Here is a 26,771-nt window from a genome sequence, read left to right on the forward strand (position 1 = left end):
ATCCATATATGACATGGATGAGAAATTTGCCAGGAAATAGTAAAGAAAAACCAAACCACACTATTAGAAATGAACAATTTAGTATGTCAGATAAAAAAATACAGTGGAAAGCTTTAACAACAAACTCAGTGAGGCAGAAGGAAGAATATTTGAGCTATAAAACAAATCTTTGGAGATCTCTCAGACCAAAAAGAAATGTACAAGAAATTAGAAAAACCGTGTTCAAGATTTATGTGATATCATTAAATAGCATCTAAGTATCTTAGAAGTTCTACAAGGTATAAAAGGAAGGCTTAAAAGACTTTTCACTGAATAGCAGCAAAATTTTCCCTAATTTGCAGAAAGATATGGACATTTGCCAGAAAGCATATAGACTTCTAAAGCTATGATCAGGAAAGATCTTCACTATGACACATTATAATCAGACTTTCAGAACTAAAACATAAAGAAAAGATTCTAACATGTGTAAGAGAGAAATGCCAGATTACCTTCAGATAATCTCCAATGAAATTGACCGCTATTTTCTCATCAGAAACCATATAGGGGCCCAGCGCAGTTGCCTAGTGGCTAAGGTCCTCGTCTTGAAAGCGCCGGAATCCCATATTGGCACCGGTTCTAATCCCAGCAGCCCTGCTTCCCATCTAGCTCCCTGCTTGTGGCCTAGGACAATAGTCTAGGACAGCCCAAAGCCTTGGGACCCCGCACCCACGTGGGAGACCTGGAAGAAGCTTCTGGCTCCTGGCTTTGAATCAGTGCAGCACCGGATGTTGTGGTCATTTCGGGAGTGAGCCATTGGACGGAAGATCTTCCTCTCTGTCTCTAATCCTCTCTGTATATCTGACTTTGTAATAAGAATAAATAAATCTTAAAAAAAAAAAAAGAAACCATATAGGCTGGAGGAAATGGAGAGACATAGTCCAAGTCTTAAAAGAGAAAAACTGTCATCCTAGAATGCTGACCCAGAAAAGCTCAATTATAAATTAAGGTAAAATAAAAACCTTCAGAAACAAACAGAAATTGAAAGAACTTGTCACCATCTGACCAGCCGTACATGATACTTAAAAAAACAAAAACAAACAAAAGACAAACAAGCAAAAAACTAGACAGCATCCTAGTCAAAGTACAAAGAAAATCCAGAATAGAACAGTCATGAATAAGTGGCAGGACCAGGTCATTACTTATCAGTAATAGCCTTGAATGTAAGTAGTCTAAGTGTTCCAATTAGAAGACATAGTGTGGCTGAATGGATTAACAAACAGGAACTATCAATGGCCACCTGCAAGAAACACACCTCACCAGCAAAGAGCCATAAAAACTTAAAGTTAAATGGTGGAAAAAGTTACTCCATGCAAGCAGAAATCAAAAAGCAGTAAGACCAGTCATCCTAAGATTGGGAAAAAAAGTAGACTTCATTACCAAAGCTTAAAAGAGACAAAAGAGGACATAATGATTAAGGAATCAATTTCACTAAAAGATGTGACTATTGTAAATGTATATGCTTGACACCTGGCTATTTGAAGTATATGTTAATGGATTTAAGTAGAGATCAAAGCTCCAATACAAAAAATTACAAAGACTTCAACACCAAATCTTCATCAATGGATAGATCAACTCAACAGAAAAATGTATTATGTATGTGTGTGTGTATATCTCTCTCTTTCTCTCTCTCTATATATATAATATATAAAGAGATATCTATATATATTTAAAGTATTTGTTATATAACATGTTATAAAAAGATATATATTTTATATATCACATATTTATATGTTTATTATACATTTCTATGTAATATAGAAGATATGTGTTTATATTTTTATTTATATATAAATATATATAAAGAAAGGAACAGTAGAGCTAATCTAATCTATTGATGAATTTGATCTAATTGACATGATGGAATATTTCATCCCTCAGCTGCAAAATGCACATTATTTTCATCAGTGCGTGGGGCTTTCTCCAGATAGCCCATATATGAGACCATAAAATGAACCTGAAAAATTAAAAAAAATTGTTTCCTATTATCTTTTCAGACCATAATGGAATGAAGCTATATTTAAACAACTTAAAAATATGCTAAGCGAAATATGTTCCTGAATGAACAATGAGTCATAAAAGAATCAAAAGGGAAATAAGGGACTGCATTGGGAACCAGCAGGTTGTCTCAACTTTTAAAGCCAGCATCCCATATGATTCCCGTTCATATCCCAGCTGTTTTTGGCTCCAGATCCCTGCTCATGTTCCTGGAAACACAGTGGAAGTTGATCTTAATCCTTGGGCCCCTGCACCCACATGGAAGACCTGATAGAGTTACAGCCTCACTACTTTGGCTTGGCAGGTCACTATAGCCATTTGGGTATGAATCAGTGGAGTGAGGATTCATTCTCTCACTTGCATTCTGTCTTTTCTCTGTCTGTGTCTCTCACTACCTCTTCCTCTTTGTACCTCTGCCTTGCAAAACAATTCATTAATTTGGTTTTTAAAAAAAAGAAATAAAAAATTCTAGAAACAAAATGACAACACATCAGAATTTATAGTATATGGCAAAAGCACGGTTAAGAGGAAAATTTATGCCAGGTAAGATCAGGGAGCAACCAGTGTGGCAACTGAATCAGTAATAAAGAGCCCTGCCCCAAAACAAATCCAGGACTTGCTACCTTCACTGATTAATTCTGCCATACATTTAAAGAACTAACCCCAATTCTTAAAATATTCAAATTTTCTAAGAAACCTTTATTACTTTAATTCCAAAAAAGACACAACAGTGAAAGACAGCTGTAGACCAAAATCTTACATGGACATAAATACAAAAATCCTCAACAAAATACTAGCTAACTGGATCCAATCACACATCAAAAATATTATCCACCTGAACTAAGAGGTGTTTATCCCTGGGATGCAGGGATTGTTGAACATATGCAAATCAATAAACATGATACATTCTGTTAACACATTGATGAATAAAACCATGTGATTAACCCAATGGATGTAGAGAAAAATGGAGTCAAATACAAAATCCTTTCAGGATTAAAAAAGCCTAAGAAAATGGAGTGTTGAAAGAGCATAACTCTTGCATGTCATGCTGATTAAATTTGTTGGCAGCACTAAAGTTCTTGGAAACCTCTGATACTTCTGAATACTAGCATTGGAATTAACTTCCAATTACTAGCATTCAAGTTATCTCTCTGAAACAAGGGATTGTATCTGACAAGGCAAAATGTATAGGAATATGCGTTAATGAATGTCAGTCTCTAAAACCAACTTCACATTATGGAAGGTTACAGATGTCTTCCCAAAACCAGCTTCACGCTGTAGGAGGTAGAAGTAGTCTGCCTTTGAAAGAGTTAAAGATTTTCATGCATGATGTGTCAGTAATACTTTGTTCCTGCCAAAGGATCTGCTGCTGTCTGAGAGACAGCATTGACAGGGTTAATATACAGTACTGTTTTTTGCTTTAGCCCTCTGGTAAACTTGCAGCTATAGTAATATAAGAGAAAGGCAATACAGACCAACCATTAGATATCAAGTCTTTGCAAAATGTGTTAGGAGAAGAAGATTCTAAAAGCAAAAAATGCCAAATATATTAGGTATTAGCAACAGGTATGTGAACAAAATATTAAATGAAAAATACAGTTTTTTATGTTTTTCTATATTACCTACAAAGAGTTATTGCTTTTTTTTTCTTAACAGAAGGGAAGAGTGTGTTAAAATGGGACATGAGAGGGACTATAATTCATTCAGTGAGTGGCGAGTGACCAGAACGCTGAAAGTACAAGCAATATGCCATGTGAGAACTATTTAAAGGAACTTTATATTTAGCCTGAAGTGAAGCCAGGGGGTTACTGGGCCAAGGAGAACAAGGATTTTTATAGCAATCTGCAGTATTTGAAAGGCTGCTAGTACTTTCAGTGGTTTCAGAGGACAAGAAAAAGAGGAAGTTACACAGTAAACTATGTCTTGGTGCAGTATGAGATTTTTCTAACATTTGGACTCACAAGTATTGGTAGAGGAGCCCTACATAGTCCCTTGAGTAGAATTCTTCAAACTTCTACTTCATGTCCCTTGCTCTTTCGTGCAAATATAGTAAAAAGATTTGGAAGTTGCAAAATTAATAGCTACATAGAAACTTTGTGTTTGGATAGAAATTCCTTCTTTCTCTACTGGGTTCTGACTTGAATCTTAAAGGATGAAGATTTGCCTCCGTTGCATAAATTCATAGTATTGGCCATGAACTCAGTGCTTTGCAAAATTTTAGAAATAATTTGATAAAATACCAGTTGTAAAAAAGTACTGTTGGGTAAGTGCCCCAAAGTGACAGCTTCCAAGGAGATAACCTTCATTGGAATACTTGAAAATCAGTCTTATTACTTTGTTACCTTTTTTCCATTAACATTTGTATCTGTTCAGAGACAGTGATAAGAAACTTGTGAAAATCCCATTACATACTTATTTTGCCATTGAGAGTTGGTCTATTTCTTTTAATTGGGAGTTCATTTCTCTTTTCTACTATCATTTTGTCATTTTTCTACAATGATTTTTTTTAAAAGTGATTTATATTTATGGAAGAGTTAATTCAGTGTTAGAGAAGAAAAGAGAAATTGTCCCTGAAACTTTGCTTTTATTGCCTAGCAAGTTTTACAGTTAAGGCCAGAAGTTTCTCTTGTGGCCTTTCCTGAAGACTGTGCTTATTTATTTTCCCCAACAGTCTCATGTGACCTTGTTAAAAGCTTCATGTAATTCCCAAATAAATTACATTTACTGGTTTACTTCTATCTAGTATTTTATTGACATTTCCAGATAAGTTTAATAGGATGGAGAGAAACAGTGTTCTCTTTATAGACTCAGTGGGTGATTTGACCTTAGCAGGTTAACCTTATCCTGTTGTTGAGCGAAGCTATTTTTAATTAGCCTCTCTCAGTTCCTCCATTATCACCAAGAGATCCTCTGATTCATGATTCTGTAAATCTTCATTTCATTGCTTTTCTTTCCTAAATAAAAGTTTCATATTAGCAAAATCACAATATTTGGAAACGATTGCACGTGTTCTGAATTCACTGCATAGCCTCATCTGTAGCTCAGTCATTTCACACTTACTTCCATCAGAAACTCAGCTGAATACCATCCGACAGAGATGTTTTATTTCTGCAGAATTTCCCAAGTTGCTGTATTAGTCCCTCCTAAGAGAGTGTTCTCTGCTACCACCCCATAATGTCCTCACAAAGTGCCCTTGGAATAGTCATTTCCCCTCTGCCCCACACTGCACAGTTCAATGTAACACAAAATTAAATTGAAACTTGTCTGCTACTTCTAATCCTCTTATACTTGCTGTGCTTATTACCTGATGAGAAGCTCAGCAGTTGGCCCAACCACTCATGTTAACTCTTCCATCCACATGTTACCTTTTAAGCTCTTATTTTTAAAATATTCCTTTTCCTTTTAGTATGTAATCAGAAAAATAATGTCATGTAATAAGATAATCTCAGTGTATCCATTCATGTTTCAATGGAATTGTTTCCAGATTTCTCTTCAGCCTTTCAGATAATTACGGCACACATATCTTTCATAGCTCGTGTCCTTATCTGTGTTTAGCAGCCTGCATAGTTTTTAACTTCAGCATCTGCCTCTTGTAGGCTATCAAACTCTTTGTTCAGATCTCTAATATATACTTTTTAAGGTCTCACTCTTTGGGTTAGCATTAATATATGCTTGTGTTAATTTAAACGTGAGCTTTAATTGTGTGCCTGTTCCAATTCCTGAATTCCACTCCTACACATCCTCACCTCTGACAATTCCTCTACTCTGATCTCTCTTTTGTGAATGTCCCAGTAAGCTAATATATGGCATGCTAATTATTGCTTCTTCACACCATGCTCTTCCATCATTCATTAAGCTAATAATGGACATAATTAAAATCACTCATTGTAGTAGCCTTCCTAGGAAAGAAGGTTGGACAGTAAAAGTTCAAAGCAATTTGTATTATCCCTTCATATTCTATAGTTAACATAAAATTTATAATGTTTTTCATACTTGAACTTTGTTCAAATAATTGGTTTATTAAAAAAGGTTGCTTAATGCACTTTCAAGTATAGCTAATGATGATTTGAATGTAGTCTACCTTTATTCAAAGCACTTTAATCACAAAATTTCTAAACTTCTAACTCAAATATCAAAAGTTCCAGAATTCATTGTAAATAACTTACTATTTTAACTTTAAGGAAATTGTCAAAGATTAAATGTGAAATTCTGAATATGTATGATACAGTCTTTCTTTGAGCCTCAGATGCAAATACTACCAGTCATCTTTGAATAGATTCACCGCTTGCTTAGTTGGTAAAAGAGAGCAATAGATCGCAATAGCAGAGGAAATAAAACTCTGATTTTATTAATTTTATTTCTAGAATATCTTCTTATTCACTGGTTAGGAAATGGTATTCTAAAAAGTATATTAGTTCTATAGGTATTTGATACAATGTGAATATATTCCTTGAATTTTTATTAGACTAAACTTGTATCACAAACTGCTTTGTGTGTATATATGTGTATATATATGTGTGTGTGTGTATACACACATCATATGGATATATATCAATATATATACATAGAAATCTTTCATATTGTATATGGATATACACATATATGTGCATATGGGTATACGCATATGAGGGTATTTACAATTTTTTTGTTGTCATTTTTTTCAGTGATACAATTTGGTAGTGCATTATCACTTCCTCCCCATTTCCCCCATCCTTTAGTAATAGTCACAGATTTAATGTTCTGTTATTTAAGTGCATAACATTGTAGATACAGATGAAGGTAGAAAATCTAGTATTATATTGTCAAGATATATTCACCAGTCCTCATTGGGAGTAGAGATCCCTACTTCAACATACCTTCACTTCCTGGTATGCTAGTCTCCAATATACAGTTCATCAAGGAGACTATACGTATGTACTGGTTCACCTGTGTATCTGTTTGTTTTGTATTTTGTGTAAGTATTGCCTTATATAAAAAAAACATGTTTGTCCTTTTGAGATTAGGTTATTTCACTGAGCATAATAGTCTCTACTTGGGACCATTTTATTGCAAATGGTAAAATTTCATTTTTTAATGGCTGTGTAGTATTCCATGGAGTAGACGTACCAGAGTTTCTTTATCCATTCTTCTTTCAACAGGCATCTGGATTGTTTCCATGTCTTCACTATTGTGGACTGTGCTGTTATAAAAGTATGGTTGCAGATCACTTTCAATATGAAGACACTTTTACAAGCAGATAAAAATGTGGAACTAAAGTATATGTTTATTTTGAATCAAAACATTAGAATCTGTACATATAATAGGCCTCCAGAAAGTTTATGGGAAATATGTACTATGATAAAAGGTATACATTGATTTCATATAATCATCTAGGGAATAAATACTATATTATAATTCAGATATCTTTTTCCCTTCACCTCAACAAATTGATCTATTTATTTCTAATTTTTAAAAACCCAAAATACTTAAAAATGCTAATTTATAATAAAGGCTGTATTATAAAAAATGCTGTTATAAAAAGTTAACTTTTTATAATAACTCATATGGCTGTGCCAGGCAGCCTACACTAAACTATTATTTATGAATATATGTAGCATTGAGAAGCCATGTCACCAAGCCTTTTTCTAGTTTTCTGTGTATTAGTCAGAAGCACCAGAAGCAGCAGCAGAAGATGGCCCAAACATGGGAATCCCTGTTATGGGAGACCCCAGATGAAGCTGTTGGCTCCAGCATGGGCTCGCCATGACTATAGTGGACATCAGGGTTGTGAAACAGCATTTCTGTCTTTTCCCCTCTCTGTAACTCAAACGTTCAAATAAATAAATAGAAATACTTAAAAAATAGTATAATAGTGGCATGAAACAGGTGTTAAACCAGTGCAACCAGAATAGAAATTCCCAAAGCAAATCTATATGTTTGTGTTCAGCTTATATTCCTTAAGAGGACGAAAAGCATAGAACTGAAACTGGATGTCTACATGCAGAGGAATTCGTTCCTTATGTCACACTGTATGCAAAAAAAATTCAAAATGGATTAAAGAATCAAATACAATTCTTAGAATATAAAACTGTATTTGGGCTTATAAAGATAAAATAGAAAATTGTTTCTTGTCATTGTTCTGGGTAGTGATTTTTTGAGAGGGGGGCAGTGTTTGACACCAAAAGCAATGGTACATATGAACATGTAATATTAGCTACAGCCACTGCAAAGAAAAAAAAAAGAATGAAAAGGAGACCCATGAAACAGGAAACAATTTTTGCAAACTATACATCTGATAATGGAGTTCAGATTGAAAATATGCAAGAAACTCATTGAACCCAGTAATAAATACAAATGAGCTTAGAAATGAACAAAAAACTTGAACTGGCATTTATTAAGATATACAAATGAACAAAGGATGTGAAAAGATTCTCAGCTTCACTAATCATTACATAAATGTAAATTAAAACTACAATGCAACTGTCACATTTGTGAAAATAACTAATAATAGAAATATGAATGGCAAGAAGTGTTGGAGAAAATCTAACCCTTAAATATGCTTGATGATATTGTGAATCAGTATGGCCAATACGGAAACTGATGTAGAGGGTCCTCAATGAGTAATAGTGAGGCTAGGCATATGGGACAGCAGTTAAGATGCCATGTGGAGTGCCTGTATCCCATATATCTGAGTTTTGGGGTTGAAGCCCAATCTTGCTGCCTGTTACAGATTTCTGTTACTGTGCATCCCTAAGAGGCAGTAGGTAACAACTTGAGTAGATAAATCCCTGCCTCCTTTATAGGAGACTTGAATTGGGTTCATGGCTTCGGGCATCAGCCTGTCTCAGTCTGGGCTATTCCAGCCATTTGAGAAATGAGACAGCGAATGGGAGAACTTTATGAATCTCTACCTTTCCAATTAGCAAAAATTGTAAGGTGGTATTGAAATCAGAGTATTAAGAATACTTATAACCTCATGTATTTTTATATGTTAAATCATCTTCACACTGTTTGAATTAACTTTTATTTTAAAAACTCATTTTATTCCAATTATTGGAGGTACAATCCTTTTAAAAAATTATCTTCATTTTATTTGAGAGTAAGTGAGACAGACAAAGATCTTATATCTTCTGGTTTGCTTCTCAGATGTCCACAGTACCAGAATTGAACCAGGTAGAAACTGAGAGTTCAGAATTCAGTCAGGCCTCACACATGTTGGCAGGAACCAACATGCATGAGCCATCATATGCTATCCCAAAGGTACACATTAGCAGGAATTCAGACTAAAATTACAAGCTGGGCTTGAACCAAGGTACTTCAGTAAGGAATGTAGGTGTCGCAACCTGCAAAAAATGTCTACCCCTGAGGTGCTTTCTTTAAAAAAAAAAAAGTATGTGAAAATATTTCAGTAGAAATGCTACATTGGCCAACATTCCCACTTGTGGATATATATCCAAAAGAAATGAAATCAGTGTCTCAAAAGATACCTGCACATATATTCTTTCCAGCATTATTGAAATACCCAAAATACAGAAATAGTCTAAATGCTTCTGATAACACAAATAAATAAGGAAAATTTAGGAAGGCACATAGCTCTATTTTTTATCTTAAAAAAAAAAATAAATTCTGCCATTTGCAATGACATGCTTGAACCTGGGAGATAGTATGCCAAGTAAAATAAGCTGGAGACAGACCGTAACCACTTGTTTTCACATGTAGAATCTAAAAATGCCAAACTCATTATGGCATTATGGTGAAGCAGGTTAAATCACCACTTTCAACACTGGCTTCCCATCTCAAAGAGCCAGTTCGATTCCTACTTGTTCCCCTTTGAATCCAGTTCCATGCTAGTGTACCTGGAAAGGCAACAGATCATGACCCAAATATTTGGAACCTATGTGGAAATCTGAGATGGAATTTGGGGATCCTAGCTGTCGTATCATTTGGGACATGAACCAGTGGGTCAAAGATACCCCTCTCTCTATATATCTGACTTTGAAAAATAAATGTAGAATAGAAAGGTAGTAAGCAGAAGATGGAGTAAGAAGGGATTTGGAAATGGTACTCAAGGGGTACAAAAATTTAAATTATATAATATACTAAGTTCTGAAGAGCTAATATACAACATTATGACTATAGTTAGCCATATTGGATACTTAAAGTATTTGTTGTACACTTGAAATTTGCAAAGTTTGGATTTTGTCCATCATTTTCTGACACTTAGGAAATATAATTATTTAATGGATTTCTCTTAGCCAGGGATATTAAAGTTAACCTTGCATTTCAAAAAAATGAAAACATCCTATGTTTCACTTCAGAAAGGAATTGAAGTAAGCATTAAAAAAATAATATATCTAAATTAAAACTAGAAATAAGTTCTACAAAAACAGCGATGTTAGTTTTTCCACTTACAATGAAGGAAGAAATAAATGACAGTGTTTAAACACAAAGCCACTTCCCAAATACTTTTCATCCTGAAACAGTTGAAATACAGTATACAACACAAGAAGGAACAAAAATTCACCAATTAGCCCTCAATTTAATAAGCTGATGGATGTGTTAGAAAAACACAGATAAATTTGAATAAAAATTAGTGTTACAACCCTGCAATAACTTCCCTGTGACAGGTATTAGTAATTTGCTGATTCATTTTTAAAGGTTGGTTTTCATTTACACATCATAATTAAACAAATTCATAGGATACAATGAGTTTTTCTTAAGTGTGCTTAACATAAAAAAGTGGTAAATGTGTGAGATGATGGATATATTAATTAGTTTGAGTTTGGTGGTGAATATCTCATAATGGATACATACAACAAATATTCAAGTTGTACAACTTAGATACATAAAAATTCTAATAGTCAGCCATACCTTAGTAAACATGAAGAGAGAAAAATATGTATTTTGAGCAGCTTTTTGTTCCTGTAATGTTAACAGGAGTCATTCCTGTATTTTCTCATTTTACATATTTTCCAGAGTCATTTCATTTCATGCCTTCTATTTTTATATTAGTATATTCAGGTCAGATCTCTTTGCTGGGTTCCAACTCCATATACCCCCTGCCAATTAGATAGTTATCTTTTCTCTGATGATTCATAAGAGTTTCAAACACATATCTGAAATTTAGTTCACCTTTTATTTTCCTTCCAATTCTTTAATCTGTCCCACTGTTTTGTGTCAGAAAACAAAAGATGGTGCTTGTTGCCACATCTTACCATTTGCATGGAGTGAAAAACCAGAGAATCATCTTTGCGTTTTCTCCCTCCTGTATTTTCATGCTTAGAGCAGTATATGTTCATATTCTGCCTATCATACATTACTCTGAAATCTCTTTTCCTTTCATACCAGTGTTTTGTGTTTTGCATCATATCTCACCCAAAGTATGGCACATACTTTTGTTTCCTTTTTAACCTACCATCTTATTCTCTGCCATGGAACTAGACTGAATTAGACTGAGAAATTATTTTTAAGTCAGATTGCATCAGGTCATTCCCCTTGGAATCACTAGGTCTTCTCTGTAACCATACTTTCAATTATAAATTTTTTTCCCTTTTTTTTTTTGGAACAATCGGAATTTTTTTTTTTAAATAATCTTACTTAGTTGATTAGGATACAAAGGGTCAAGGGCTACAGGGTGTAAGTGGGTAATACCATTGTTTCCACACTAATATTATCATTTTTCCCTGTATCTGGGGTCAGGGGAGAAACAAAGGGAGAAGCCCCACCCAACCTCCCACCCACCGTAGATCCCCAACAGGAGGCGCGCTCCAAGGGTCCTGCTCAAACAGTTTGAATAGTTCATCAGTTCTGGATTGCTGCCAATCTCACAGTTCCAATCACAATGAAACCTATTCAGAGTCCACTGGCTGTTACAGTCTCTTCATTGTTGAGGTTCTAAGATCAGCAGTTCAGTTGGAGGGATCTCCAAAGAAACTTCATCTAGGATGATCCCAGACCTGATTCTTGCATGAGTTTGCTAGTTCAGAGTCCAGCACCGTCTGTCACACCAATCAGCTTATGCTCATGCTGGTCGTTGCGATCACTGGGTCAGTTCTGTTTCCAGCCCTGTCTTCCTCGTGAACCAGCGGGTGCTATAGTCCAGCTTGATCCTACCCACTTCATACTCGGTCCTCATGCAAACCAGTTGGAACTGCAGCCTAGTTGGGGCGACTGCCCATAACCCCCACCAGTTCTGCCCCCTACCCTGGTTCCCATGCTTGCCAGTATGTACCGCAGGCTTGTCAAGTCTGTCCCACATCCTGTTTAGCTCTCACACATGTCAGTGGGCATTGAAGCCTAGTTCAACCCAACCAACCTACTATCCAGCCCACACACCTACTGGCAGGTGCCTTTCTGTCTAGTCACCCGTGCCCCTGTCCTAGTTTTATGCTGTCCAGTGAGAGTGGTAACCCCAAGGGAGGTGCCCACTATTTCCCTTCTAGGCCACACCCACTCCCAGATTATGGACTCTCCAGGTGGTTCTGTGGTTTGACTTGACAGAATTAGCTCCCAGTGCCAGCCTCTGCCAGCTAATGCTACAGCTAAGCCCAGCCAACCCTCACCCACTCTAATTTTTGCTTGCACCAGTCGGAACAGTCAGCCCACCGTGGCCCTTCCCTTATCTAGCTCTCATGAGGCCCACAGGTGTTATAGCCCTGCCTAGTCTGATCTGCCCCCATCCTGACTCACGCTTTTCAATGGTAGTAGTTGTCCAGCAGGGAAGCCCACATTCCCTTGTCAGCTTTGCCTCCTCCCCCCGGTTTTCACATGTGCTATTTGGGCACTGCAACATCTGGTATGGCTCATCTCACCTTGGCATTCCTTAACATGTACTGGTATGTGTCGCAACCAAACCTGGCTCGACCCACACTCTATTATGGTGCTCAGATTCACCAGCGGGTGATGTGAACAGGTTCAGCCTGGTCTGCCCCCAACCCATGCCATGTGAGTACCAGTGGGATAATTTTTATTGCCTGTTCTGGGCTGTTTCCTATTGTGTTTCCTGCGCTAACCTGCAGGGATTGTGTCCTGCCAGAGAAGTTGTCCAGGCTCCTCCATCAGAAACTCTCCCAGTGCCAGATTTCGCACATACCAGTGGGTCCATGAGCCAGCCCTCCTCAGTTCACCTCCTGTCCTAGTGGCAACAGTGGCTTTTCCTGACTGGCCTTCAACCAAATCTGGTTCTTACTGTTGGATGTTTCAACCCAGCCACGGTTCTTCTATACCCCCATACAGCTCACACATGGTTCAGCAATGGCTGAGACTTAGCCTAGTCTGTCAACACATCTCCCCTGGTCCTCCAGAGCACCAGATGGTGTTGGAGTCTGGCCCGCTTGGCGCTTCCAGTCCCAAGTGAGATTACAACCATATCCTGATCAGAACACAGCCCCAATTCCAGCCCATGCACTCGTTGGTGGGAAACTCAACCCAGCTAGGGTGTCCCCTTAGTTCCCCAGTTGGGACTGTTCCCAGCCTTAGATCACTTGAAGGCCAGTGATTGCTCTGACTCAGCTTGGCAGAGCCCCTCACTTGTCCTGGCCCCTTAAATGCTGTGGCTTAGTGTTCCTGTCTCACGCAAATCAGTAGGTGCAAGGGCCTACTCGGCATGACCTGTGCTCCAACCTAATTTCTGTTGTTTCTTGTGAGTTAAGGTTTGTTTGGCCCTGTCCATTCTGCCCCCTTCCAGTGGCAGCCCGGCCCACCCCACATCCTATTTTAGGATGCACATTCAGGTGCTGCTGCCTTGACCTGCCCTGAGTGTTGTGGGTTCCTTTCCCTGTCAGTGATGGCAGGTGGTATGGTCACACCTAGCTTAGTCCATCACAACCCCAGCTTGTGAGCTAACCTGGGGGACTTGTACTTCCACAGGGTTGGGCCCACACAACCCCACAGAGTTTATCCCCAGACCAAGTTCTCTCACGTGCTGGATAGTGTCTTGACCCTACCAAATGTGACCACTCCACCAATCCACCACCCAGTCGGGTAATGGTACCTAACTCTGCCAAAGAGGCCCCCATCCATAGCTTTGTGGTGGGCTGGTGTGTGGAGATCAGTGATGTTCTATGCTAACAGCCCATCTCTAGATTCCTAATTGGGCTGGTGAATCTGTCTAACCCAAATTATCTTCTGGATACTTCCCTCCAAACCATCAGCCTCAGTCCCCACACATGCCTGAAACTTTCATGACCCTGCCACTGGGTATCACCCAAAATTCACTTCTCACCTACACTAAACCTAGCTTTATTCATGGGTGTCCCCAGGCAGCAACTAGATATCATAAAAACCCCAGAGTTCGCTGCCGGGCAGCCAGCAGGCAAAGCCTGGCGCCACTTGGTGCACTGGCCGCCCTGGGTGAAGCCGCAGACTCGTTCACTGCCTTCCAGCAGTGTCTTTGGCATGAGTCCCCAGCATTGGGTCCCTCCCAGCAGGGGCACCCCCCACAGCCACCACACTGCAGGGAGCTGCAGTTGCCTTGAACTCCTCCCAAACTCGCCCAGCCACAAGATCTTAGCGGCAGGGCAGAGCTAGGAATTTTAACCCAGTTCCCAAGTTCCCTCCTGGCAGACTTACCCTGAGGGAAGAGCTCTCTTGGGTCCTGGGGGAAGTTGCGGACTTTTTCACTGCCTTCCAGCAGTGTCTTTGGCGTGAGTCCCCAGCATTGGGTCTGACCCGGCAGGGGCACCCCCCCACAGCCACCACACTGCAGGGAGCTGCAGTTGCCCCCAATCCCAAGGCTCGAACCTCAATTATAAATTTGTTAAAATGAAACACAAAGGGCTGTAGGAGCTAGCATTTGTCTGCATTTGCCTTCATGTTTTCATGTCTTCACTATCTACTCTTTCAGTTTACAATAGTAGTAGTCATCATGTTGAAGACTGCTTAGAAAGATCCAGAAAATTCTTCTTTAAAAGTTAAGTCTTTGTTATACATAAATTTTTTCATGTTTTATTCTTTACATGTTAAAACTACCTAGTATTTTTAGAAGTAGGAAAATGAAGCATTAAAGCTATCAGTAGCAGCTGTTGGTTTGGTATTGCTTATCTTTTTTTTATGTTTGCCATAGATATTAGAATTATCCATGAAGTATCTGAGTCTACATTTTGTTACATAAACTGAAGAAAAATACCAAATGACAGATTTAGAACAGAAGTTTCATATTTACATGAGACAACACAACTTTTAAGATAATTAAGCATCTAGTGATCTTATTGTAGAAATGAGAAATCTGCAATTTGAAATGAGGCCTTTACCCTGATTATCCCTCTTTACTATATGAGCTCATTTTTACTTTAGAGATCACATAATCAGTTTTCTCTAATATTCGTTCTTGTTAACACAAGCTGTAATTTTATTTCAAGAGTGTTCAATTATGATTTTCAGTTTTATTCTGAGAAATAAGAAGGTTTACTTTAAAATGGGGTGATTTTGAAAGTGCAATCTAGTTCTGTGAAGCTAGCCTGCCAGAGATAGAATGAGAATATGTGTTGGTTTTCAAGATCCATGGGGTACTCAGTTCCTGTCTGTAATGGATTCATCAAGAATTATAGACAGAGTACAAATTGCTTCTCTGCGTGATTATAACTTTTGTAATACTACTTAGTGATTTTACAGTAAAAGTGTAGGTAAAACAGTTGAGCTGAGAATACAATTCATTTTACTTGACTTTTAAAAATAGCATTATCAAACATTTTGTGATGTTTCTTTCATCATATATTGAACTGTCGCAAAGAAATAAACCTCCACTTTCTTTCATGACAGTAGAAAATAAATTGACTGGCATAATTCAGCTGAGAAGTTGAAAAATGCATTGAAAAAGTGGAGCATAGCATGGTAGGGTTAACGTTTATTCATAGATGGTGCAATTAAATAAAACAGGCATTAACTTCAAGGTCAGTCAGTAAAGTAATAAAATTGAATATTTAATTGAATTGTAATTGCTTCCCATTGATACATGCAAGTAAAGTAAAAGAGATGTCAGCTCTACGAATTATGGCTCATCCTCCTAATTAATTTCTTAATTCCGCATGGACTTGCTTAGTTCTTGTTGTGGGTTTATTCATCCACCCAGCTTCCAGCCAGGAATGTCTGTTGGACCTGAATAAATGGTTAGCTGTCAGGACATACAGTAAATTTTTCTACACTTCAAAGAAAATCTTGTGAATAACTTCAGTGACTTATTCACTTAGATTAAAATATACTCTGATATCCTAGAAGTGCTATAACATCACCTTGGTCCTAAGAACCATAAATTTATTAACATTAATATTTCATTATGTTGATTTTTGTATCATCTAACCAAATTAATAAATTCAGTCAACTAGATGATGAGATTTTCATAGGAGATAAGGACACAATAAGACCCACATCATCACATCACATCACATCTCACTCATTCAGGAGATAAATTGAGTGGACTATTTGTGTATACTTTGTGTCAGTTCATGACCAAGGATTTATTAGAAAAGTGACAACTAAGTGGAATGAATCTAAAAAAATAACGTTTCTTTCAGCCATATGACCTTTCAGTCCTGTCTGCAAAGTCAGCATCTCCTATGAATGCTGCTTCAAGCGTTATGACTCGTGCCTCCCACAGAGGAAACCCAGATAAAGTTTCTGGCTCCTGGTTTTGACCTACTCAGAACTGGACCTTCGAGAGTGAACCAGAGAATAGAAGAGCTCTTCGTCTTTGTGTTTCCCTCTCTCTGTCCATCTCTGAAAATGTAACATTAAAATAAATAAATACTTTTTTAAAAAAGGAATGAATGTATTAGATGGAATTACAAATTACGAGGTATTATGCATGTGTATACTTTGTATAAGAGTCATTTTAATATAAGTGTGTTGTGTTTTAACACCATCGTTTAGTTGTATGTAGAAATACAGGAAGGTTCTTGTGAAGCAAACAAATTTAACTGCGTAGGGAACCAGAAGGGAAGTGGAGCAGCCAGGGTATGAGCCGGCATCCTTTGGGATTTCTGTGCATGCAAGGAGACAACTTTAACCACTAAGCCATCGTGCCTGGCTCATAAAGGATCATAAATATCGCAATTCTCTGTGCATATCATCTAGTTAGAAAATGTCAGTGCCAAAATAAATGAAAGAAAAAAAACTAATATTTTGGAATGCATGATTGTGGATATATTAGTTTTTTTAACTTAAAAAGATCTGTGTTTTAGGGGGAAGGGAGATAGGTTTTTAAAGGTCTTTCTTTAAAATTATTTTAATAATGTCTCATTCCACTTAAAAAACTGAAAGGAAATACCAGAAAATTAAAGCATCATTGTAAGAAAATCGCTGTTACACTGGTAGCATAATTCTTATTGGGAGCAAATGCCAGAAGTAATATGGTATAACTAATTGTTATGTCATGATGAAACTGAAATTAAATGCATTAATGGGTATGCAAAACCTGGGAGAGTATACCACTCAAAGATTTCCATTAAAGTAATCAAAAGTGAACTTTAATTGAAAAGTAGGAGGAGAAGCAGTGAGAAACAGTTGTGAGGATACATATTGGAAAACATGTTAATATGCCTAACTTTTCTTGCTAAAAATGATAAAACAAAAAATTATCATAGCAGCTCATATGGTGGAGCCTACTTAATGGCTGATATAAGCATGCTAACTTAAAATACATGATTTGGAGTGTATCAATATCAGTATGTCAACATGGTAAAAACTGGTCCAGACAGAAAATGATAAGTGTAAAATAATTAAGCTCAATTCTTTAGAGTTGTATTTATAAGAAATGTTAAACTGTGAAAGGACAATCATGGAGCTTTTAAGAGTTATCTATAGCAAAAACATACACAATTTTTTAAAATAAATGATAGACAAATATATGCCAGATAATAATTGAATTTAAAATGAGCATTTCATCCATATAAAGTAAGTTACAGAATAATCACAAATCGTTAAAAATATTTTTTTAATTTTCAACCACTGGTTTGAGAAAGGTATGAAACCCAAGTTTTATAAAATCTTTTTAGACAATAACACTGATGATACATACAAGTTACATAAAAGGTGAGACCATTGTAATATTTGTCTTTCTGGTTCTGTCTTGTTCCACCCAACAAGGTGTCTTCAAGTTGAGTCCATTTTGCTGCAGATAGCAGAATTTTAATCTTTTCTATAGCTGAATCATATCCATTGTGTATGCATCCCACATGTTTATCCATTCGTCTGATGATGGACACCTTAGTTGGGTCTAGATCTGGACTCTTAAGAATACTGCTGCTAGGGCCCGGCGGCGTGGCCTAGCGGCTAAAGTCCTCGCCTTGAAAGCCCCGGGATCCCATATGGGCGCCGGTTCTAATCCCGGCAGCTCCACTTCCCATCCAGCTCCCTGCTTGTGGCCTGGGAGAGCAGTTGAGGACGGCCCAATGCATTGGGACACTGCACCCGCGTGGGAGACCCGGAAGAGGTTCCAGGTTCCCGGCTTCGGATCGGCGCGCATCGGCCCGTTGCGGCTCACTTGGGGAGTGAATCATCGGACGGAAGATCTTCCTCTCTGTCTCTCCTCTGTATATATCTGGCTGTAATAAAAATGAATAAATCTTTAAAAAAAAAAAAAAAAAAAAAAAAAAAAAAAGAATACTGCTGCTGCCAAAATGCAGTTCTTTGTGGCCAAATGGGCCAAACTGGAAACCATAATGCTAAGGGAAATGAGCCAATCCCAAAAGGTTAAATACCACATGTTTGCCTTAATTTAAGATGATATGATGTTATGTATAACATGTTATGTTATGAATGTTATATGTTGTGTATAAACTAAAATTGAAATGTAAGTGAGGTGGTCACAGAAGGTGGCTAGGAACTCGCATTTACTTTTAACATATTGGTTACTCATTACTATGTCAATTAATTCCATAATGATGTAAATTTTTGCTGATGGTATGTTGGAGCTTTCAATTGACTGGGATGATACTCTGCTGGCTCTGTCTTCAGACCAGAAAGGGCATACCTAAGAAGCCGTTGAACTTGACTGGACAATAAGATGCTGGACTCTATGTTTGGTATACGCTTGCAATGGGGGAATCTCAACTGAACTTGAGCTGTGGTTATGCAACAAGGTGGAGGAATCCACCATGGTGGGAGGGTTAGGGGAGGGGTGGGGAGAACCCAAGTACCTATGAAACTGTGTCACATAATACAATGTAATTAATGAATTAAAAATAATAAATAATTAAAAAAAAAGAATACTGCTGCTGTAAACATGATGGTACAGACAATGCTTTGACCTTTCTGTTCCAGCCTTTTGGGTATATAGCCAGTAGTAGAATTGCTGGGCTATATGAAAGGTCTATTTCTAGTTGTTGTTGTTGTTTTTAATCTTCACAGGGTTTTCCACAGTGCCTGCACAAAATTTACACCCCACCAACACTTTATGAGTGTTTCCTTTTTTCCATATCCTCACCAGCATTTGTTAGTCTCTGTGTCTGCAATTTTAGCCATTCTGACTGGGATAAAGTGATACTGTGGTTTGGTTTGTATTTCTCTGATGACTAATGATATTGTACATTGTTCAAATATTTGTTGGGTATTTCTGTTTCTTCTTTTGACAAATATCTGTTGAAGTCCTCTGCTCATTTATAAACTGGATTGGTTTTTTTCTTGTTGTATTTTTAAGTCACTGTTACAATCTGGTTTTTAATCTTTTGTCAGATAGATAGTTTGCAAATATGTTTTCCCATTCCATTATGCCTTTTCAGTCTATGGTTTCCTTTGCTATATTAAAGATTGTGAGTTTGTTATAGTCCCAGTTGGTTAGTTTTGCTTTTGTAGCTTATGCTTTGGGGATCTTATCAGGTTGTCATACCGTACACCAGTGTCCTGGACTATTTCCTCTACATTTTGTTTTGCCAAATTTATAGTTTCAGATCTTAAGTTCAGAGGTCTTTGATCTGTTTTGAGTTGATTTTTGTATATGGTGAATCATATGAATCTAATTTCATTCCTCCATATGTAAATGTCCAGTTTTGCCAGTACCATTTGTCAAAGAGATTATCCACATGAATGTTAGTGTCATTATTTTCAGACCTGAGGAAAAAAATCTGTTATATATTGATTGGGGAATTTGATCTACTTAATATTAGTGGACAAAGAACATTCAGTATTTAGCTGACTTTCCTTTTGTTCATCTGATATGTGGTTGTAAGAAATGCTTACCAAAAAGACACCCAACTGGAAACAAAAAATGTTAATTAGTTTTTGTATACTTACTAAGCTGAATAGCTTAAGTCAGTAGTAAATAAATACAATTGGTGTTACTTAAGCAAATATATATATGTGAAAGTAAATTCCTACACTGAACTTGTTCATTTTATAGCCAATTTACGCCCTTTAGCTTTCTTTTTCTTGACAGGTTATTCTTGGTATACCAAAAAGACTTGCCATTTTCTGTGCTGTACTTTGTCTCCTGCACAAATGCTGCTATTATATTGACTATCTTCATAGAGAAATTCCCATGCCATTGGCACAACAATAATTTTTCAGAGTTGTGCTGTATTTAAGATTCATTTATATCTATTTGAAAGACATAGTTAAAGTGACAGAAATCTATCTGTCTTTCTATCTGTTTATCCATCAGTTCACTCCTCAAATGGATGCTACAGCCAGAGCTGGGCCCGAACAAAGTAAAGATCCAGTATCCCCCATCTGGGTGCAGGGAACTTACGTCATCTTCCAGTGCTTTTTCTAGACACATCAACAGGGAACTGGCTTGGAAACAGAGCAACTGAGACTCAAACTGGTGCTCATATGGGCTGCAGGTGATCCAGGTGGCAACTTTGCTTGCTATGCCACAATTCTGGTCCCTGTTTCTTTCTTTACTTAGGAGATGTATCATTAGACAAATGAAACATTTAATTTGAAGATCCAGTTTTTATGGCTATGTGCTAATATTAAGTAAGCTAATTATATATGTATAACCGTCTACCAGTCTTTCCTATTCCTATCCTCAAGTCATATGTCTGAAATTTAATTAAAATAGAAATAAATCAGATAATTTTTTCTGATTCCACTAAAAATTCCCATATTAATAAAATACCAAGGATTTAAATTTCATATCTTTAAAATGATACATTTTTTTCACCATCCTAGTCATAAGTTCTCAAATAAGGAGAAGGAATTTAAATGATACACCAAGTTGTTGATACAGTAGAAATGCAATTAGTGGAAACTTTTTTTGTTCAAGAACAAGAAAATTATTTTCCCAAGAACAGGAAAGTAAATAATAGCAAAGTACATTTTGCTTTTGGATAAAAGAAGTTTAAAACATACACACTGGTTTACTGGGCAAACCAGTTGGAAATGTGACTTTAAACTTCCCATGTAATAGTTATCTTAAAAACTTTGATTTTTTTTGACAGGTTTAGATCCAGATAAGCATCTTGGAAAAACCATAGAACAAATGGAACCTGTTCTCTTAGAGGTAAGACTTTTTACTAGTTTTCAAAATGTAGATAAAGGAGGAAAAATTACTGTGATATAGTGACCATTGAATTAAATTTATTTTAGAAAAAGTACAGATGCATTTAATATATATTTTATGAAAATTAAAATACTAATGGATATGTATAAAATTATGGAAATTATTGCCAACATTTTGACCCAAATACAGGAGTAAGTGAGGTATCCCAAAAGGAATTTGCTCAGTTGTAAGTTTGACGTCCATTGAATTGGACATTGTTAAGTACTCTACTCCTGACATACAGACTCTGTTATCAAATCCTTTGCCAGGGAAACTCCTGTAGAAGTTTCTTCTAGGAATTATGTTATCTAACCTCTTCTGTTTGGCAAGTTATGAAATTAACTTACCAACCAGTAAAGAAATTGTCAAAAGGTTTCAGATTAACCTTTTCCACCTGTATCATTGTCAAGTTATAAGGATGTCCCGCAAATCCTAGATTCAGTGTATTGCATTTGAGTTTTGGGAGCAGATCTTTTGTTTAGTGTGGCTAGATCAGTATAGTTATTACACTATTTTTAGTTTTTTCCCCACAATCATAATGGAAAAACCAAATTACCCTACTTCTGTGACAGAAGTCAACTTCTCTGATAAGTCATCATTTTCCTGTACCATGGAATTACTCCACTGATACTGCCATGACATGGTTAATACTATTACTGTGATAGGAACTGTCAGCTCTTGCACTTTCCAATACCTTCATGAGTTTTAAATTTTCTTTTGGAGTTATTATATTATTATTATTTAGTTTATTGATATATACCAAATGCCTAGAAATTCCAAAAACTTAATTTCTTCTTTTATTGTTATTTAGCACCTAACCTATGCCAAGCATATGGTAAAAATTTAAAAAAATCTAATTATTATATAATTGTGACAAATTATGTTTGTTTCTAGATGCTGTAGTGTAGTTTGTTGAAATCAGTCTGTAGTACGTGTTTATTTTTCATGTTTATCTAATAGGACTCTACTTATAGCAATTTGATTCATGGCTGTTATATCTATGTTACTGTATTCGCTATATCAGGCTAAATTTAGCTTATCAAACTTGCACACACATATATACTGTATTTTTTAAACACAATTTTCTTATGTATGCATAATGATTATGTCTGCAAAATAAAATTAAACTTTTGGACAATTAAGAAAAGAGAACTTCAATGATGAGGAAGCATGAATTTGGTGAAAGAACTTTTCATAATCTGTCTCCAAAATGTATAGTTATGAGTTTAGATTTCAAGCGCATAGATTCTTTTCATAAAAGAAAGTAACAGGGTTGGTGTTGTGGCACAGCCAGTTAAGCTGCCATTTCAGATGCCCACATGCAGGTTCGAGTCCCAGCTACTGTGCTTGTTTCTGATTAGCTGTTGGATAATGTGCTTGGGAATTAGCAGATGATGGTCAAGAACTTGGATTCCTGCCTTGCCTGTTTGAGAACTGGGTGGAGTTCCTGGATACAGTATGCCCCAGCGCTGGCTGTTGCTGCCATTGGAGGAGTGTACCACGATAGATGAACTTTCTATTTTTCCTTCTGTCTCCATTTTGTGGCTGTAATTTTCAAATAAATAAGTGAATAAAATCTTTGTCAGAAAAAAAGGCAAGTAAAATTTTGTCAATACCCAGCTATTGGTTGTAAATGATCCTTGAATTATTGCAGAATATTCAAACATTAAATGTACAGAAACAATTTTATTTAATGACAGCAACTTTCTCAACATTGTCTATCGATCATGCATGTTCCTAAAAGCATTTTCTTCCCATTCTCTGTAATAGCTATTTCATTCCCTTTCTATTTTCTTGAAGTTTCTAATGTTTTCACCTTTTTCATTTTAGAAAAATGAATGGCGTGTCTCCTCCTAACAAGAAGTAGAAGCCATCATGCTGGAAATGATCCTACTCCCAACTCCTTCCCTATTGACTTATCCATGCCCTCATTTATCCTCGCTTCCTGTAGTGACAGAAGCATTCTTCCTCCTGTATGTGACTGAGCCCTTACTATTGCTTGGATCCAAAAATTTACCTGCCCTCTCAGAGACCATGCAGTAAGCCAACTAACTACAGTATCTTCATTCTCTGTCTCAATCTCCTGTCAGATCTACATTGAGGATTCTCTCTAACCTAGTTCTTTCTCTTTCTTCCTCTGTATCTTTCCTCAGTGCTTCAAACCGAAAAACTGAAGATTTCCATTTATATATTCTTTGCCAGTACTTCTTCACAGATCAGTTGTGCCCATGTTCTTGGAGTCAGCCTTTTCTTTCCCCTTTGAAATAGATGAGTTCTGATCAAGATCATCTTCTCTCTCTGTATTACGAAACTCCCTTAACCTTGGGCCTTATTTGCTAGCTGCAAGTACTCTGTTGAAATGTTCTGTTGACATTCATGAAAAAATTTTCCCAAGTTTTTCACCTTTGGTTCTGTGTACTCCTGGTTCCATTTGCCAGTTCTTATTCTAGGCTTCTTTTTCCCCCTAGAATTTTTCTGCATAATCTCCATCACTCATAGTCTGTAGTTACTAGAACTGCTATTAAGACTCTTAAATGGTTCTTGCCAGGATTTCTCTGCTCAACACCAGTGGTTCTCTGGGTCACTGCAGATTGCATGTCTGCATGCTTGGTTGTGATCTTCATATCCACTGCTGTAAGTATCTCACTCAAAACTAAAAAAAAAAAATTTAGAGAAGAGTCCACATTACCTAGAAGCTGACATTCACATTCTTCAGTCTCTTCTTCATGATCTTGTGTGCTATATCTCCAGAGTATCTATTGAAATCCAGCCTCTTTTCACCATCTGCAGTACTACCATCAAACCATAATCATCTTTTTCTGAAATATTACATCACCGCTCCCCACGCACTGGGCCACTTCTACCGTTGTTCTGCTGTGATCCATTGCTTATATAGATACCAGAGTAATATTTTTAAATTAAAATTTATTCATATCACTACTTAGTATAAGGTTTCAATTTAAATGACTTTTCATGACAATTAGAACAAAATCCCAACTCCCTCTGAGACTGTGTATGACTGGCATTCCTTTCATGTTTTGATTCTTATCTTCCACTAGGCTCTTTCTTAAACGCTAAGCCACTGCCATCCTTGTAAATGCACTTTATATGTCCTTTTTCTCCTTAAGACTTTCCTCAGCCTGAAAATGTTTTATCCACAAATTATCATATGGGTAACATCTTCTCATAATTTAAGTGATATCTCACAGCACCTCCTCAAAAGAGCTCTCCATGTCTACTGGAGCTAAAATAGATCTCTCCAAGATACCGTGTGTTTCTATGTACTAGTATATTAGATGCCCTATTTAGTATATAATCTCTAAAAATGTTGCCAAGATATTAATTCTTTCATTTGCTTGTTCATCTGTCCATTACTCATTCAAATTGTCTTTGTGTTATTTAACATTCATTGATGTGACAGGTGAGTACGAAGCATAACTGATGCAATAACCAAATATTATCCTTGTTGTTGAAATTACAGTCTACTATAGATGTTTTCAGACTTGTTAAAATTTATTGGGGGCCTTGATAAAAATACATATAGCCTTTTCTCACCTCAAAGGGAAAGTCAGAGGTGCCAGAGATCTTACTTTTAAAGAAGCCCTAAATACTAATACAGTGAATCAATATAGGTATATCTTAGGGATTTGCAATTCTAGTTTTCAACTCCTGTTCTAGACTGTCACAATGAAGCAAAAAGTACAATAAAGCAATTCATAGTAAGTCTTTGATTTCCAGGGCACACTGTAGTTGTGTTTATCGGATATCATGGTCTATTTAAGTATGCAATAACATCGTCTACAAAGGGAATGCATATACTTTAGTTTTAAAATATGTCATTGCTAAAAAATTCTAAAAAATGACCTTAGCCTTCAGCTTGTTATCATTTTGTTGGTAGCGGGTCTTATCTTAAGACTGCCAATCAGTTGTGATGGTGGATAACATGTTGATGTGACTGAAAACCTCTTAAAATAAGATGATGATGTTTGCATCATCTGTTGTCTCTATCACACAACATGTGTATGCGGCATGGAATGCTGTTTGACTGCATTTTCCCCATGATTGAACTTTCTTCAAAATTATACTCAGCCTTCTCAAACCTTCCTACCACATTGTTACCAAATTTATATACTGTTGTTCATTCTCTTATTTCAACAATGTTCAAAGCATCTTTACTAGGAATAGATTTCATCTTAAAAAAAAACTGGTCCCTGTGGGTATCCATTAGAAGCAGCTCCTCATCCATTCAAATTTTATCATGAAATTGCCACAGTTCAGTTAAGTCTTTGGGCTTCTCTTGCAATATTTGTTTTCTTATTTCTACCACATCTATAATTACTTTCTCAACTGATCTTAAACCGATCAAAGCCATCCATGAATTTCGAGTTTCTTCTAAACTCTCATTAATGTTGATATTTTGATCACCTCCCGTGAATCGCAAGTGTTCTTAATAGCTTCTAGAATACTGAATATGTTCCATTAATCTTTCATCTACTCTGCCCAGCTCCATCACTGTCATGGAAACTATAACCTTATGAAAAATTTTTTAAAATAATAAGCCCTGAATGTCAAAACTACTTGATCTGTGGTCTTTAGAATGGAAGCAGACATGTAAACAATATTACTTAATGTGCATCTCCATCAGACCTCTTTGACCAGTGCTCTGTCAATGAGCAGTAACATTTTGAAAAGAATATTTCTTTCTGAGCAGTGGTGCCAATAGTAGGCTTAAGATACTCAGTAAACCATGTTTTCAACAGATGTGGTGTCATGCACGCCTTGTTCCGTTTGTGAAATCAGGCAGAGTAGTTTTAGTGCAGCTCCTAAGGACTCTAGAATTTTCAAAATGCTAAAGAAGCTTTAGCTTCAGTTTAAGCTTACCCTTGGCATTGTACCTGACAAGGCAGTCAGCCTGCCCTCCGAAGCTTTGAAGAATAGCATTGAGGAGGCCTCTCTACCTGTCAAAGTCCTACATTGTGTCTTCTCAGTTGTGTAGCTGTAATGTGTAAATTGAAAATATGTTATTTAGCATAGCCACCTTTATAAATTTTCATGCTTAGATCCTTTGTATAACTTCCTGCAGCTTGTACATCAGTATTTGCTGCTTAACCTTGAACGCTTACATAGCATTTTTTTTCTTAAATCATATGACCTGAGCTTACCTAGCTTCAACTCTTTTCTGTTGTAACTTCCTCACTTCATCATCCTTCACAGAATTGAAGAGAATTTTAACCTTGATCTAAGGTGACTTGGCTTGGAAGAATGTAAAGGCTGGTTTTATTTT

General features: G+C 36.7%; 1 protein-coding gene across 1 annotated transcript in view; it reads left to right on the forward strand.

Annotated features, from left to right (window-relative positions):
* The window catches only part of DPH6 (diphthamine biosynthesis 6), a 138,853-nt gene that overhangs the window by 100,002 nt on the left and 12,080 nt on the right, over positions 1-26,771 (forward strand). The window contains exon 6 of the mRNA XM_004578194.3: positions 21,387-21,448. Within this exon, the coding sequence (XP_004578251.2) occupies positions 21,387-21,448 (62 nt within the window). The remainder of the gene's footprint in view (positions 1-21,386; positions 21,449-26,771) is intronic.

The sequence above is a fragment of the Ochotona princeps genome, chromosome 6, assembly GCF_030435755.1.
Source record: "Ochotona princeps isolate mOchPri1 chromosome 6, mOchPri1.hap1, whole genome shotgun sequence".
Classification (NCBI taxonomy): Eukaryota; Metazoa; Chordata; class Mammalia; order Lagomorpha; family Ochotonidae; genus Ochotona; species Ochotona princeps.